The 14099-nt window shown below is 57.0% G+C and overlaps 1 protein-coding gene across 1 annotated transcript; it reads left to right on the top strand.

Moving 5' to 3' along the window:
- The first annotated feature begins 2483 nt into the window (after positions 1-2483).
- FANCG (FA complementation group G) lies at positions 2484-13072 on the top strand. Its single transcript, XM_075727028.1, has 14 exons — positions 2484-2570; positions 2786-2876; positions 3593-3724; positions 4355-4548; positions 5236-5389; positions 6559-6689; positions 7073-7219; positions 8609-8769; positions 9013-9079; positions 9549-9886; positions 10051-10106; positions 10695-10832; positions 11699-11831; positions 12955-13072. The coding sequence occupies exons 1-14, from the start codon at positions 2484-2486 to the stop codon at positions 13070-13072; spliced, it is 1947 nt and encodes a 648-aa protein (XP_075583143.1).
- The last annotated feature ends 1027 nt before the right edge of the window (positions 13073-14099 follow it).

Genomic DNA, 14099 nt, shown 5'->3' with positions numbered 1-14099 from the left:
TGGTGGCCATATGGTTCTCAGTGCTGAGGGGGCCATGCTGATGGATGAGGGGTGCATCAGTGTGGAGAGGAGGAGAGGGATGGAAGTAGCAGCTACCCAGTGAATTTTCATTTAATGCAAGGTTAGTCTAGATAACATGTTGCTAAACCCCAAGGCTGGAGCCCAAATAGGTCTTGTAACCTCATAACCTGGTCAGGAGCTTGCTGCCGGAATAGATTTGTGCTGGCAGAAATCCTTACGGTCACTAATGCTGTATAACTGGCCCCTGACATCCCCGCAGCTGCCACCCAGGCCCCCAGGCTTCCTTCTCTCCCATCTCTGGGACTAGTTCCTCTTAAACAGTCACCATAATGCTGCTGAGCCTTCCTGTGCCCGTTGTTCATGGTCAGATACCACCCCTCTGCCTTCCTGCTGGGGCTGTAGCCTCATGGTCCCGGGAGGCCGGGGCAGAGCAGAGGGGACAGCAGAGCTGCGGCGCCATGGGAATACGCACGCTTATCTCGCCGGAGACAAAACAACACCTGCGGTAACAAAGCTGCAAGTACATTCTTGTCACTGCGGAGGTGCCAAGGAGTGCTAGCCGCTTGGCCGTAACAGACTGGCTACTACACCAAAGAATTCAGATTGAAGATGACGAGTTTTCCGAGGGCTGGGGATGCTTTTGCTTTCTTTCATTGACTTTCTTTAGTCTTTGCCAGCCGTCCTCAGCTGCCCTCAAGCTGATTGTTTTGACTACCGTTCTCCTGAGTGTGCCGGGGATGTCAGAGTCAATGCTGGTCCAAGGCTTGGAAGGCTTGGACTGTGGAAGCGGGACATGCTGCTGATGCTAGAGCAGACGTGGCTGTGTTTGCTGATTTAAAACCCCAAGTGGTGTCCGGAGGAAGGTGCCCTCTGGTCCAAACCAAGGCTCTTTGGGAAACCTGGCCGGCTCTGCCTGGCGTCCCCCTGCTGAGGTTGTCACTGGAGGCTGCTGGGTCTCTCCTGGAACAGTTACTCCCAGCAGTTCAGTTCCTGGTCCCTGTGTCTCTTGGCTGAGTGCGACAGGGGACGCTCAGTGTGCTCGGCAGAGCGGTTTCCATCCTGCACTCTGCAAAGCTGCTGTGCTTTGGGCTTTTGCAAGCATTGCATCTGTGCTCCTTGGCAGGGCTCCTGCCCAGCGCCCTGTCTCTCCGGGCAGCGGAGAGCTCTGCTGGGAAACTTCCCTGGCTCAGGCCAGCAGCGGGATGCTGCGTCCCATGGTCCTGGCATGAGGCGGGGGTGGAATTGTGTCTCATTTGTGCCACCTCGAAAATGGTGACCAAAAGCTGCCACCGCTGGCAAAAGGTTGTGGCTGTTGGGAGCATCTCCCTGCCCTGATCCCTGGGGCTGGTGCTGCCCACAGGGCTGTCCCAAAGGATGGCACTGCTGCGGGGAGGCCAGGGCTCGGTGTATCTCAGTTCTGATGCCCTTTTCTCCATCCCACCTCTGTCTGTTCTTCCCTCAATGCTTCAGGCCACTTGTTTTGTCAGGTACTCGGTGTGCCTGTCTCCCTTCCCCTCTGGAAGCAGCAGTGCTGGCGTGCGGGGAGCAGGGCTGGGGAGCTCTGGCTCGACTCGCCATGTGGCTTGGAGCGAGATTGTTGTTTTACGTTTTGTTATTAACCTCTCTGTGCCTCAGTACCCCATTTTGGGGGGAAAAAAGAAAAAGGGGATGGACCCAGTTCTGGAAAGCAATTTGGGAGCTCTGCATGCAGTGTGGTGCTACGCTTTCCTGGGTATCTCTATGTATCTGGCTGTTAACGCTTTTGTTCCCATTCAGCAGCTACGCTGGGAAGGTGGAAGGGATGCTCGAGTCTCTGCTAGGAAGTAGAGCTTTTTTCCTTCAAAAAAACCACCCCAAAGCAGGCAAATTAGCTTTAGCTCTGGACCACTGCGGTCCTCGGGACCGCTTCCCGCTGTGCCTCCGCTTGCAGCGCCGGGCTACCGCCAGCCAACCTCGCCGGGGCTGCGCCATGCCTGGCGGGCACTGGGCAGCCGGGGAGGGGTCGCTCCGTTATTAAATGACTCATTAATTAATGGGGAGGGGGGAGATTGGCTGTCCAAGGGTGGCACGGGGCTCTGGGTGGCTGCAAAAGAGATGTGTGCAAATAAAGCCGTGGGATCCAAGGCCGGCAGTGGTCGTCTCCTCCTTCCCGCCGCCGGTGCGGGCCGCGGGCAGGCGGGACCCCCGGTCCCTGCCCCGGGACCCCCCGTCCCTGCCCCGGGTCTTCTCCGCAGGCGGTGGCGGCTTCGCGCGGCGCAAAGGTTTGGCCCTCCTCGGCCACCGTCTTCCTGGCGGGACGGCGGGCGGTCCCGCCCCCTCTCTCCCCGTTTGGCTGTTGCTGCGGCGAGCGTCGCTTCCGCTCTGTCCCGCCCGCCAATGGCGGCGGCGGCGCGGCGGGCGCCGGCCAATCAGCGGGAAGGCGGGAGGAGAGCGGCGGCGGCGGCCGTGAAGCGGCAGCGGCCATGAAGCGGCGGCGCCGGGCGGTCCCGGAGCCGGGCTGCCTGCGGACCTGGGCCGCCGAGACCCAGGCCCTGGCCGGCCGCTGGCGGGTGCGGCGGGTCCCCTCTCCCCCTCCTCCCCGTTCCCTGAGCCCCGGGGCTGTCCTTCCCGGGACCGCGCTGCCTCCGGTGCCGGTTGCCATGGGAACGCCGCCGCCTGGGGCTAGGCCGCAGGCTGCCCGTCGGCCGCCGGGCGGGAGGGGAAGGGGTGCGGCGGCTCGGGCCGGCCCCGTCGTCGGGCCGGTGGGTGAGTGTCTCCCTTGCAGGCAGCGCGGTGCTCGGCGCCCGGCGGAGCGGCGGCGCGGGAGGTGCGACAGCAGCGAGGCGGTTTCGGGGAGCTGCTCCTGAGGATGCGGGGTGAGTGGCGGCCCGGTCGGCTGGGGCCCCGTGCCTTGCCTTCACCCTCCCTCCCGCTGCTGTCCCGGTCCCGGACGTGCGGGCGTGCAAGCACCGGTTCCCAGGCACTGGTGTTTACCGGGCTGCAGCTCCGGTGTCCTAGTGCTGGAAATAAACTTCTGAAGGGAGCGGGGTGAAATGTGCCCCACTGCCCTAAGCTGAGCTGGGCCTGCAAAAAGATTAAGGCCCAGCCCCAACCTCTGCCTAACGTTACTGGGGGATGTGAGCAGAGCTTTGGGGTTTCTGAAAGAAATGAGGCAACCTTTGTCCTGGGAAGCTTGGGAAGGGGCTCCCTGCCGCAACTCTGGCATAGAGGAAGCCTGATGCAAGGGAGGAGAGACACAGCGTGGGAAACCAGTGCAAAAGGGTGGATGTGTATTGGAAGAGGGTGGGCTATTGATGCTCTTTTGGGATTGCTGGAAGATCTCAGTCCTGGAGGACTGCAGCAGCTGGGTAGCTGGGAAATGGATGTCTAAAGTAGTGTCGGCACCTGGGGAGGTGACACCTGCTGTCTCTCTAGTATTGCAGTTCCCAAGCTGTTAAATCTCATCACAGCAACAAAAAAAATACTTGCTGGGACAAGTTGTCACAAAGCCAGGTGATGAGACCTTAGTGTGGATGGCTGTTGGGTTTTTCCTAACCAGCTCAATTTCTTGTTGGATTGGCTGTGATCACAGGGCTGCCAGCTGCCCTACCCGCTCTGCCTCTGGAGCTTACCGTCCTTTACAACTCCCTGCTTTTTACTGTGGGAGCATCTGACTCTGCCATGGAAGGAGAAGCAGAAGGAATACGCCAGGGGCTCCTCAGGGGTAAGGAGACTGTTCTCTGTACGGGGGCTCCTTGGGACGAGGAGATTGCTCTCTGTGCTTTGGAGATGTGCGGTGGCTGGCCAGAGGCAGGGGTTCTGTGAGCAGGGATGCCTGGCTGTGCCGGGAAGGGCAGGAGGTGGGGCGGCTTGCAGCCAGGGACGGTGTGCAGCTGCCTGTCTGCAGGGATGGGCCAGAGGTTTTCAGAGAAACAAGAGTTTTCAAGGCATAAGGTGCCAAGTCTCTAGCAAAGTTTCGATGATGGTAGAAAATGAGTTTTCTTTAATTATGGTGTGCTGGCTTCAAAGAAAACTCACTGAAATAGGCTGCAGGTCAGAGGGGGATCTGCAGTGTTGGCACATGCTTGCCCAGGGGCAAGCAACCTCAGGAGGACTCAGCAGAGCTGGAGTCATAGCTCCGAACCGTGTGCTGTCTCCTGAGTGTGTTAACTCCGCTGTCCAGGAGCTTGGTTTCCATGCTGCTGAGGCCAGGCCAGCCCTGTTAACCCCATTCCTTCCCTTGCTATGAGGAGCCCATGCTTGCTTGATGCTTTCTCTCCCTCTTGGGAGGGTGTCTGTTACAGGGCACCAACCTGTTGTCTCACGGCTGGGACTTTTTTGTTTGTTTTTTCAGTTCTGGAGGCTTGTGGGGCCTGCGGGCAGGATCTTAGCACCGAAGAGCTGTGGCAGAAGGTGCTGCAGGAGGTAACTGTGGAGGAGCTGCAGGCACCTCTGCACCGACTGGGGGCCCTGCAAGCAGCGTGGTGGCTGGCAGCCAGCCGCCTGGGAAGCACTGCCGGCCTCTTACGGCTCCTGAGCAACGCTGAGGTAACCGGCCACGGGCGGATGCTGCACAGCTCCCGGTTACCTGCGCTGGAGTATCTGCGCAGATATAAATACCCGCGGGTTTGCTAAAGGAGGCAGAGCTGGTATAAATACTGTGTTTGTCATAAACCCCACTCTGCAAAATGTTGCTGTGGCATCTGGAGACCTGAACCCATCAGCGCCGCTCAGTCAGCATGAGTAGTTCTCTCCCTGGTGTCCCAGCATAGCCTAATGGCCCCAAGTGCGTTAATGGGTCCCAGAACATCTCCTGCCTGTCCGGGCCCTGGACCTCAAGGTGCGAGACAGGAGACTTGGGCAGGTTGGAAAGGGGCTGGAGGTGGACTTGCAGCGTCTGTAGGGAGCAAGCTGCGAGCAGTGGGATGCAGAGGAACCTTCCCTGCTGATTGTGAGGCCACTGAGGGGTCCCACCTTTTTGAACGCCCTCCAACAGCACTTGGATCTGCCTTGCCGGGAGCCCGCTCTGAGGTGGGGAGGTGCTGCCCTGGGCCAGGTGGGAATCACTGCAGCGAGTGGGTTGTGGTTGAAGTGAGGGGGTGGTAGGGCATTGCTCCCCAGCACAGAGAGCACTGTCAAAGGGTTTGGTGGGATCTCTGTTCCCCCATACCCTGGGATCGGTGTTTCCTGCTTCCCTTCAGCGTTTCCTGCTCTCTCTCCTCTGTGTATTCACAGGACCCGGGAAGAGCTCTCTGCAGCAAGGGGGAGAACGAACTCCTCTCCCTGCTCAAGGCATGGCGAGTACCTGCTGAGGAGGCCTCCCTGCCCCTCGTACAGAGCACTGAGGACTTGAAAGAGATCCTCTGCACCGCAGCAGCCTTCCTGCAAGGTTTGTGTGCAGGAGGTACTCATGCCAGCACAGCCTCCCACTGCTCTCCTGTCCCAGGGGCCCCTCTCCCTGCCCTTATCCTGGTTTCTCTTCCCAAGCAAACCGGCCCTTGTGGTTTTCTGGGCTGTTCCTTTGGAATAGGGCCTGGGCTGAGCTTCTGGGTCTCAACTTTGCCATTCAGTGTCCAAAGAGCTTCTCTGCTTTTTGCCCAGCTAAGCCTTTCTCTGCACTGTCACAGGGTTCCTCTGCCTGTCTGTGGCTTTAGGTAGGTGTCTGGACCCCACAGTGATCTTGTATAAAGTGGAAGGCTGGCAGGGGCCTTATGAGGATTTTCCTTTCTTCTGTCTGTCTTCTGGCACTTGCCTTATTGCAAGCACATTGTTCCTGTCCTACTACAGTGCTGCAGGAGCCATGCAAAGCTGTTGTGCAGCTTTGTAGCCCGGTGTCACAGCAGGTGATTGATTGCTGCATTCTGTCCCACTCGCACTTTTCACTCACTCACGGTCTTGACAACCCCAGCAGCTCCGGGGGCAGCCAGCGCTGCCTCACTGTGCTCAGGCTGGCATGGGGCCTCCCTGTGAGGGGGGGGCAGGAGCTCCTGCCCACAGACGTCTCAAAAGCCTTTAGGGTGGCGATAGCAATTCCAGCAGGGAGGTGGCAGAAGTTAATGTAATGTAGGCATGTGACAGCAGCCTCAGGGAAACTTGAAATGAGGACTGAAAGAAAAGCAAATACCATGTGCAACAAACGTTCACAAATTAATATCCCAAAGCGTCCTGCTGGGAAATGGCCCAGATGTTCTGGAAAAAGTCTTTCTGAGATTCTGCGTGTGCTTCCCCATCCACACTGCCGTTGCTGTGGATGAATACGCGGGTGGGCCTGCCCTGCACCTACCTCTGTCCTTGTTCTGGGCTAAGGCAGGCATCTTGGTGTCTGGGCTTGGAAGCTGCTATTATTTCTGCTAGACGTTTCTATCGAGCGGCTTGTTCTCTTGCAACGCCATCAAACCAAAGATGGCAGCTTGGCACCATCCTGCTGTGCATTGCTGGCTGCGGAGGGGATCAGGGAGGTCCCTATGGTGCTGGGAAGAAAAGGGCATGTATGCTTATTTGGGGACCAGGTGGGGTGGGAACGGGAGCCGCAGAGCTGAGATGTTGGGTCTGTCCTAGGGCTGCAGGAGCTGGAAGCTGGGAACTTCCCCACTGCCCTCTCCCTCCTTCAGGAGGCTGCGGGAGGATTCTGCTCCAAGAGGGTCCTGGCCCAGATCTACACCTGCCTCGGCTGCTGTGCTCAGCGAATGGTAATAGCTGGGCCTCTTCCCTGTCGGTGGGGAGAGGCAAAACACAGCCAAAAGCAGGGTGGGATGGCGCAGGCTGATATCTACGCTGCTGCTGCGCGGTCCTAGGCTGCTGCAGGAGGGCAAGGTCTTGAGCAGAAGTTGTCCTTGTGGCCCCAGCCTCCTTGTAGAGCTGCAAAATCCAGGCAGGGATTTTGTCTGAGCGCAAAGGCTTGCCACAGAGAGAGAAACTCAAAAACCAGCCTGAGGAGGGCTGCCTTTGGCTAAAGTGCTGCCTTTGCTTAGTGGGGATCACTGGGGAAGCAGGGCAGGGATCTGGATCCCACCAAACAGTAAAGATGTCAGCAAGATGTCCTTGCAACATGCACCTCTTCCCACCTAACTAGGGCAAGCCTCAGACAGCCCTTCAGCACCTGAAACGGGCCCTCCAGGTAGACTTCCAGTGCCTTCCTGCCCTGTCCCACACGGCAGCAGTGTACCACGAGCTGGGGGAGACCGAGGCGGAGCTGCAGGCCCTGGCTCTGCTCTATGAGGTTTGTCTGCTTCCTGTAGTTCTGGGTTGATTTTTGCCTGGCAGAGCCCTGCACAGAGCTTCAAGTGGGCCTCTGACTTCTGGGGGGCTGTTTGACCCTGGAGGGGTGTTCTGGTTTCAGCTGGGATAGAGTTATTTTTCGTCCTTGTAGCTGGCATAGTGCTGTGTTTTGGATTTAGCGTGAGAATAATGCTGATAACACACTGATATTTTAGTTGTGGCTAAGTACTGCTTATGCTAGTCAAGGACTTTTCAGCTTCCCATGCTCTGCCAGGTGCACAAGAAGCTGGGAGGGGGCACAGCCAGAATAGTTGATCCAAACTGGCCGAAGGGCTATTCCATACCATACAGTGTCATGCTCAGTATAGAAACTGGGGGGGGTTGGCTGGGGAGCAGCGATCGCTGCTTGGGAACTGTCTGGGTATCGGTCAGCGGGTGGTGAGCAATTGCATTGTGCATCACTTGCTTTATATATTAGTATTACTGTTATTATGTTGTTGTTATTATTACTGCTACTATTTTACTTTATTTCAATTATTAAACTGTTCTTATCTCAATCCAGGAGTTTTCTCACTTTTACTCTTCCAGTTCTCCCTGCCATCACACCGGGGCAGGGGGAGTGAGTGAGCAGCTGCGTGGTGCTTAGCTGCTGGGTGGGATGAAACCACGACCAGGGGTCTCCAAAGTAGACTACAGCAATCCAGCCATGGTACTGCCTTTGGCAGTGGGCAGGGAGGAGCCCGTTGAGGTCTGAAATTCCTGCTCGGCACCTGGCTGTTAGATGTGTCAGGACCTTTGGGTCCCAGTTCATGTTCTTGGTGGCTTGGGAGAAGAGGTTACACTCTTGTGTCAGAAAGTCTGAGTCTCTTAATAAAGTCTCTGATAGTAAAGAGGCCTTTAAAAGGCAGATTGTGGCTGGGGTGTGTGTGCATTAGCTGTAGCAACCCTGGTCTCCCTGGGAGGAGCAGGTCATAGCAGTAGACACAGAGCTAGCTCTTCAGCTGTTTGAAATCTGTAAGATACAAACACAGCTGTGGACAGAGATCTCTCATTACAAATGGCCTAAGATTGGGTCTAACTAGGTTTGCAGCTGCAATGGGAGGTGGTGTTTTAGGCAGCTTGAACTGAAAACCTGAAGTGATCTGGGTGATCTTGCACAACTTCTGATGCTTCCTGGAGAGCAGAAGTCTGCCTGTCCCTGTGTGATCCTGGTTGCTCTTCCAGGAAGTGGCTGTGCTGTACCGAGTGAGAACAGCAGAGCTGTGCTTATGAAGTGCAGTGCTTCTGCTTGTCGGGGTGCATCCCCAGATGCCAGAAGTGGGAAGTGATTGCAGCAGCTCGGGACTTGACCAGCGTTGTGTTGACCATATTTTCTGTTCCTGTTTCACAGGCTCTGGAAAAAAACCCTCCAGCAGCTGTTTCCTCTAGTCCATACTTCCTAATCCAAACAGAGCTCCTTGTCCACACGCCAATACTGGCTTCTCTCCTCCGCCACCGCCATCCCTCTGAAGTGAAGTACCTGCTGGCACAGCGGTGTCTCCAGGATGGGAGGTAACAGCGCCTTTGGTCTGCTTGCAACACGCTGCTTGTCTGGGCCCTGTGGTTTTCTCTGTGCTCCTGGAAATAGCCCAGTTCTGTACTGCTGTTGTATGTCTGCTCAAGTCACGGGCATCACGAACAGAGCAAGTGCGGTGCAGGGAGAGCCTGTGGGCTGGCAACCCAGGTTCCACCTGGCTGCTGGCACTTTGTGGGGTTCCCCTGCTCCTTCTACCACATGTCCTGTCCCTCTTGCAGGGTGGCTGATGCAGTGGAACACTACCTGGATTTTCTGGCTCTGCTTCAGGAGGGGCTGCAGCAGCAGGTGGGTATCTTGGTGAAAAGCTCCCTTGGTGACTTGGTAGATGAGGTTTGCATCCCCATCCCAAGGCTTGGGTCTAGGGGTCACCCCTGGACTCCAGATTTCAGTGTCGAGTTTGAGATATGAAGGAAACGAGGTGGGGGCTGGCACCTCTGACCTGTGGCATGTCTGCCTTTGGATTCACACCAGAGACCACTTGCCACTGCTATTTCGAGAAACAGCTTCCCCTTCCCCAGCTGTCGGCCTGGTTTTGGATGTCCTTCACTTTAAGAGCAGGGATTTGCCACCTTGCCTCTGCTGAGCTGTTAGTGCTTCACAGCTTCTGCCTCCTGACAGGCTCCAGTGTCTGTGGGAGTGGGTCTGAGCTTTGCTGGGCAGCGGCCCTGGGTTCCCAGTAAGCACAGGGTCATTCTGCTTGGCTGGGTGCCTTGCTGTTCTGCATCTGAGCACTGCCACTGCTCTTGCTCCCCAGGTGCCCCTAGACAGTGGCTCAGCTCTGCCCAGGATCCCCGAGGTGTTCCTGGAAGCAGCATCCGCCTTGGAGCAGGCCGGGAGGCACCAGGATGCCATAACCGTGTGCGAGGAGGTCATCAGCCGGACGACTGACCTGATCCCACGGACGTTACGAGTGGAGGAGAGGCTGGAGCAGCTGGAGTGCCCGTCGCCAGGGGCAGGGCTGGCAGATAGACTCCTGTCCCAGAAGAAGGAGAGCCTGTGCTGCCTCGCCTGGAGAGCAGCTGGATACCTGCACCAGGGCTGGGCATGGGCCAAGCTGGGCGAGAGCAAGGAGGCCGTGACGCAATTCAGCAGGTGACGGAGCCTCGCTGGGAGAAGGGGCCTCCCTAGCAGCCAGCGGTGGCTGGCAGGGGCCGGAGCAGGGCGCAGCGTGGCGGCGGGGGCTGGCCTGACAACATGCAGCTGATTTCCCAGCCTCAGGTACTGGTACTGAAGCTCCTCTGTCCTCCTACCTGCAGGTGCCTCGGCGATCTCTTGCGAGTCCAGCTTTATGGGTCCAGCGCTGAACCGGCGGGTAGGACGCTGCACAGCTGGGACCTGTGCGGGGCCTGGCTGGGTTGGGATCTGCATGCTTGGCAGCGGTGGGTACAGAAGCAAGGTGCCGGGCCCAGCGTCACCTCTGGCAGGAGGCACTTGTCCCTGCACGCTGAGCTCTGTGCCACACTGGAGCCACGGAAAGGACCGGCTGGTTTGGTTGGAGCTGGGTTTGGCCTCATCTCTGCCTCCTTCCCTGCTGTCTATGTGGCAGTTAAATGGGTTGTGAACCGGGAGGCTTCTCAAATCCAGATTTCAGGGAAGAGATCTGTACCATTTGTGCAGATGGGCAGCCACAGGCCAGGCTGCTGGCGAGGTCACTGTTCACCAGAGCCACGTAATGTACCAAGCTCTGGGCGTTCTTCGCTTTCCCCCTTTGCTGCCTCCTGGCCTCTCCCAGCCCGGCAGAGAGGCTGAGCTCTGCCACAGGGCATTTGGGAGCTGGAAGATGAGCAACCCGAGTAAATGTTTAGCCTGTCCTGACTGCTAACCTGGTTCAGCCTGCTGGGACGAGGGAGGGAAGGTCTGGAGGATGCTGTCTTCAGGTCTGTGTGTCTTTCCATGCCAGAGAGTCTCCTGCCAGAAGTGGAGGTGCTCCAGAAGATCAGGTTGCTCTCTCTCATCGGGAGAGGTGCACAGTTCCTGGAGCTGGGGAAGCACAAGGAAGCCTTGTTGGATTTCCAGCACGGTTTGCAGATCTCGCCAGGTAAGAGGCTCATTTTGGTGAGGAGCAGACGGTATTTCCACAAATTTGTCCTGGGCTGCTTTGCTGTCTTCAGCAGAAAGGTCTTATGCTTTAGACCACGCTTATTCAGGTATCAAGGACTAGCAATGTTACGTACTTGAGGTGCTTCTCTGGGGCCTGGTCAGCTCACTGCCCTGGAGAAGCAGACCAAAACTATAATCAGAGTGTATCACAACCTGCCCACAACCTGTGCCTTGAGACTGCTTGGAAATTTCTCTTCTTCCTGCCCAAACCCCAGCCTGGTACAGCTGGCTTTCTTCCAGAGAGGCTCTGCTTTCCCAGAACAGCAGCTGGACTCTCGCTTCATCCCTGGAAGGCGCACGTCCATGCCTGGCAGCCCAGAAGCCGAGTACAGAGGCTGGTCAGGGGAGAGGGTGGCGGAGCCGTGAGCCGTACGTGTGCCGAGCAGAGCCGAGGCTTGGCTAGTGCTGCTCCCAGGGATGACCCTGTTCAGTGCTCCAGCTGCGCTGACACGCTGCAGGGGTGCGAGCTGCAGGATCGGTCAAACCTGCCGGTCCCAGTCCTGACCAAGGCTCCCTCTCTTCGGGGGTGCAGCTCTGTCTGCAAGGAAAACCCCAATGTGTGTCCAAACAGGTGTGGCCGGCTGTGCCGCGGGGCTGATGCCATCTGCCTTGGCTGCCAGCCCCGGGGTTAATGAGAGCCCGTGACACATCCGGGACGGTCTCCTCCCCATTACACCACCTCTCCTCACACTCACCTCCCATATCTGGTTTCTACCCTTCTTTTGCAACACCCTGCAACCCACAGCAGCACTGGGGACCTGCTCCTCCCCTGCTAAGGGCTGAATCCCCCTTTGTGTCTTGCAGGTGATCCAGCTGCTGCCTCCTACTTGGCGCAGGCCTTGTGGAAACTGAACCGAAAGCAGGAGGCGGCAGCTCACTGGCAGAAGTTCTCCCAGAGTGCCCCTGGGGAGGATGGGCAAGAGGAAGGGCAGCAAAGGTGCGTAGAGGGATGGGTGGGATCTCGGCTGGCCGCACGAGAGCTCCAGCAGCATGGTCCGTGTTTCAAGCTGCATGGACAGTTTAGTTCAGCTCCCGCTAGCCTGTGCCCGCACCTCAGGTGTGTCTGAGGAGCTTCCCTGCACGGCCGCTCTGAGAGACCACGGGCTGTGGCTCTGCAGGGACCCCCCAGGGCACAAAAGAGCTGACACGGAGCCAAATGGGAGGGCAGAGGCTGGGGGCAGAGCCGGGGGCTCCACGCAGCACATGGGGAGTGAACTTCCCAGTCAGACCATGGCAAGGGAATCATAGAATCGTTTAGGTTGGAAAAGACCTTTAAGATCATCAAGTCCAACCATTAACCTACACTACCAAGTCCACTAAATCAATTAAGGGTAGAGTAATAATTGGCCTTCTTAGACACCTGACCACACTGCTGGCTCATGTTCAGCCGGCTGTCAACCAACACCCCCAGATCCATAGCTAACAAATAGTGATTAAAATTATTTCTAGGAACCTGTGGAAAACTTTTTTTTTATTGCAGGCCGACATATTTATCTATATACTCATACAGACGTACCTACCTACATATGTGTGTACATGCATCTTTCATTTCTCTTAGTATCACTTTAAAACTATCATTAGAGGGAAAATTTAAAAACAAACCCAAAAACTCCTAAATTGAAGTTATATACTACAGTTAATTTCACCGATCCTATTTTCAGTGAAAACAAGAGCACAACATCTTTGGCCATGAGGTATTTGATCAGTTCATTAAATGATTCTTTAGAACAACTGACTGTATCTTCTCATTGGTGACAGAAAATAAAATCTCATCAGTGGTTGACCTCGGCAGAACTATTGTGTGACTCTGAATATATTTTCGGCCACTGATGTGCTCATCTTTCAAACCTGACTTCCCTACAGGGAGAGGTACAAGTAGGATTTGTATTTATGATTACCACTCGGGGGGTAGAAACTAATATTCACCTCATTCATGAGCGTGCAGCTGAATGATCCTGCAAAAGGCAGGGGTGCTAAACATGACGCTGGGAATGGCTGTAATATCATAGAATCATAGAATGCCACAGTCCTTGCTGCTGCAACCCTCCCTTCTCTTCCAGGCCCTTCCCTTTGTACCTGGTTTCGTGTCTGAAGCAGGCGATGTTCCCACACAGCGAACCTCTTGCCAGAAGCATACAGGATTACCTCAGGACCACAAGCCGGGACCCCTCAAGCTAACCCGGTCAGTCTCCCCATCCCCACTCACCGACGTCTCCCCACACCAGGCTAGCACGAGGCCTTTAAGGATTCCTCCAAGACTCAGAATTACTCTTGGATAAAGCTGGGTTCCTGAGGGACTGAAACAGAATAGATCTCCTTTTCTAATAAAAGCCTTGGCTCTATTTAGTTTTAAGTTTTACTACACCCTTTTTCCAGAGCAATCCTTTGCAGTCATGGTCTTGGAGCTGCTGTGAGCCCGTGGGCCGTGCCCTGGGTGTGTGGGACATCAAGGGCAGAGGCGTCCTCACTGTCTGTGCCGCTGTACGCAGCGGGGACAGCTCTGCGGCGGAGCCAGAGGGTCTCATAAAGCAAAGGGCTGTCAGATGGTCCCTCTTACCCATGCTTTGTATCCTGCATTTTTACTCGGTTGATGTAGTTTGGAGCCCAGAGAAGCGGTTTTGGCTGAAGCACGCAGCTGTGGGGGCTGACTTCCACCGCACTGGGCTAGCAGTGGGGTCGGTGCCAAATGCGTGGCGGGGCTCTGGGCCCCTCTACGACGGTGAGCGGGGGTGAAGGGGCGCCTGCTCCTGCCCGGCGTTTGGTGCCGCTGATTTTGGGCTTGGATGGTCTCATGCGGGGGAAGAAGCGGTTGGGAGCGGCCAGGCAAAGGCCGAGGTGGGAGAGAGGAAAGAGGACAACAAACATGGGGAGCAGCGTGAGGCGGGAGCTGCTGTGCCCCCCCCCCCCCCCCCGCCCCGAGGCCCTCGGGGCGGGGGGGCTTCCCCTTCCCTCGGGAAAATTATCCCGTTCTCCCGGCGTGAGCGGGGCCAGGGCGGCGGGCGCGGCTCTGGCACCGAGGAACCGCCGCCCGGGTGGGGACGTGGGGATGCGAGTGCCCACCGGGACCGGGGCTCGGGGGGGGAGGGGGGGGGGGGTCGTCCGGTCGGGGACCCGACCGGACGACCCCCCCCCCCCCCCTCCCCCCCCGAGCCCCGGTCCTGCCAAAAAAATGAAGCAGGGAAAAGAAAAAAAGGCCAAAAACATA

The sequence above is a fragment of the Pelecanus crispus genome, chromosome Z (assembly GCF_030463565.1).
Source record: "Pelecanus crispus isolate bPelCri1 chromosome Z, bPelCri1.pri, whole genome shotgun sequence".
NCBI classification, from domain to species: Eukaryota; Metazoa; Chordata; class Aves; order Pelecaniformes; family Pelecanidae; genus Pelecanus; species Pelecanus crispus.
The sequence above is the reverse complement of the archived record's forward strand: the minus strand, read 5'-3'. Positions and strand labels throughout refer to the sequence as shown.

What these genes read in the sequence shown, in the direction of transcription:
- FANCG (XM_075727028.1), top strand. Translation starts at nt 2,484, where the DNA reads ATGAAGCGGCGGCGCCGGGCGGTCCCGGAGCCGGGCTGCCTGCGGACC. An exon ending in GCTGCTCCTGAGGATGCGGG is followed by an intron (nt 2,877 to 3,592) that starts GTGAGTGGCGGC and finishes CTGTGATCACAG; the next exon opens with GGCTGCCAGCTGCCCTACCC. An exon ending in CGCAGCAGCCTTCCTGCAAG is followed by an intron (nt 5,390 to 6,558) that starts GTTTGTGTGCAG and finishes GGTCTGTCCTAG; the next exon opens with GGCTGCAGGAGCTGGAAGCT.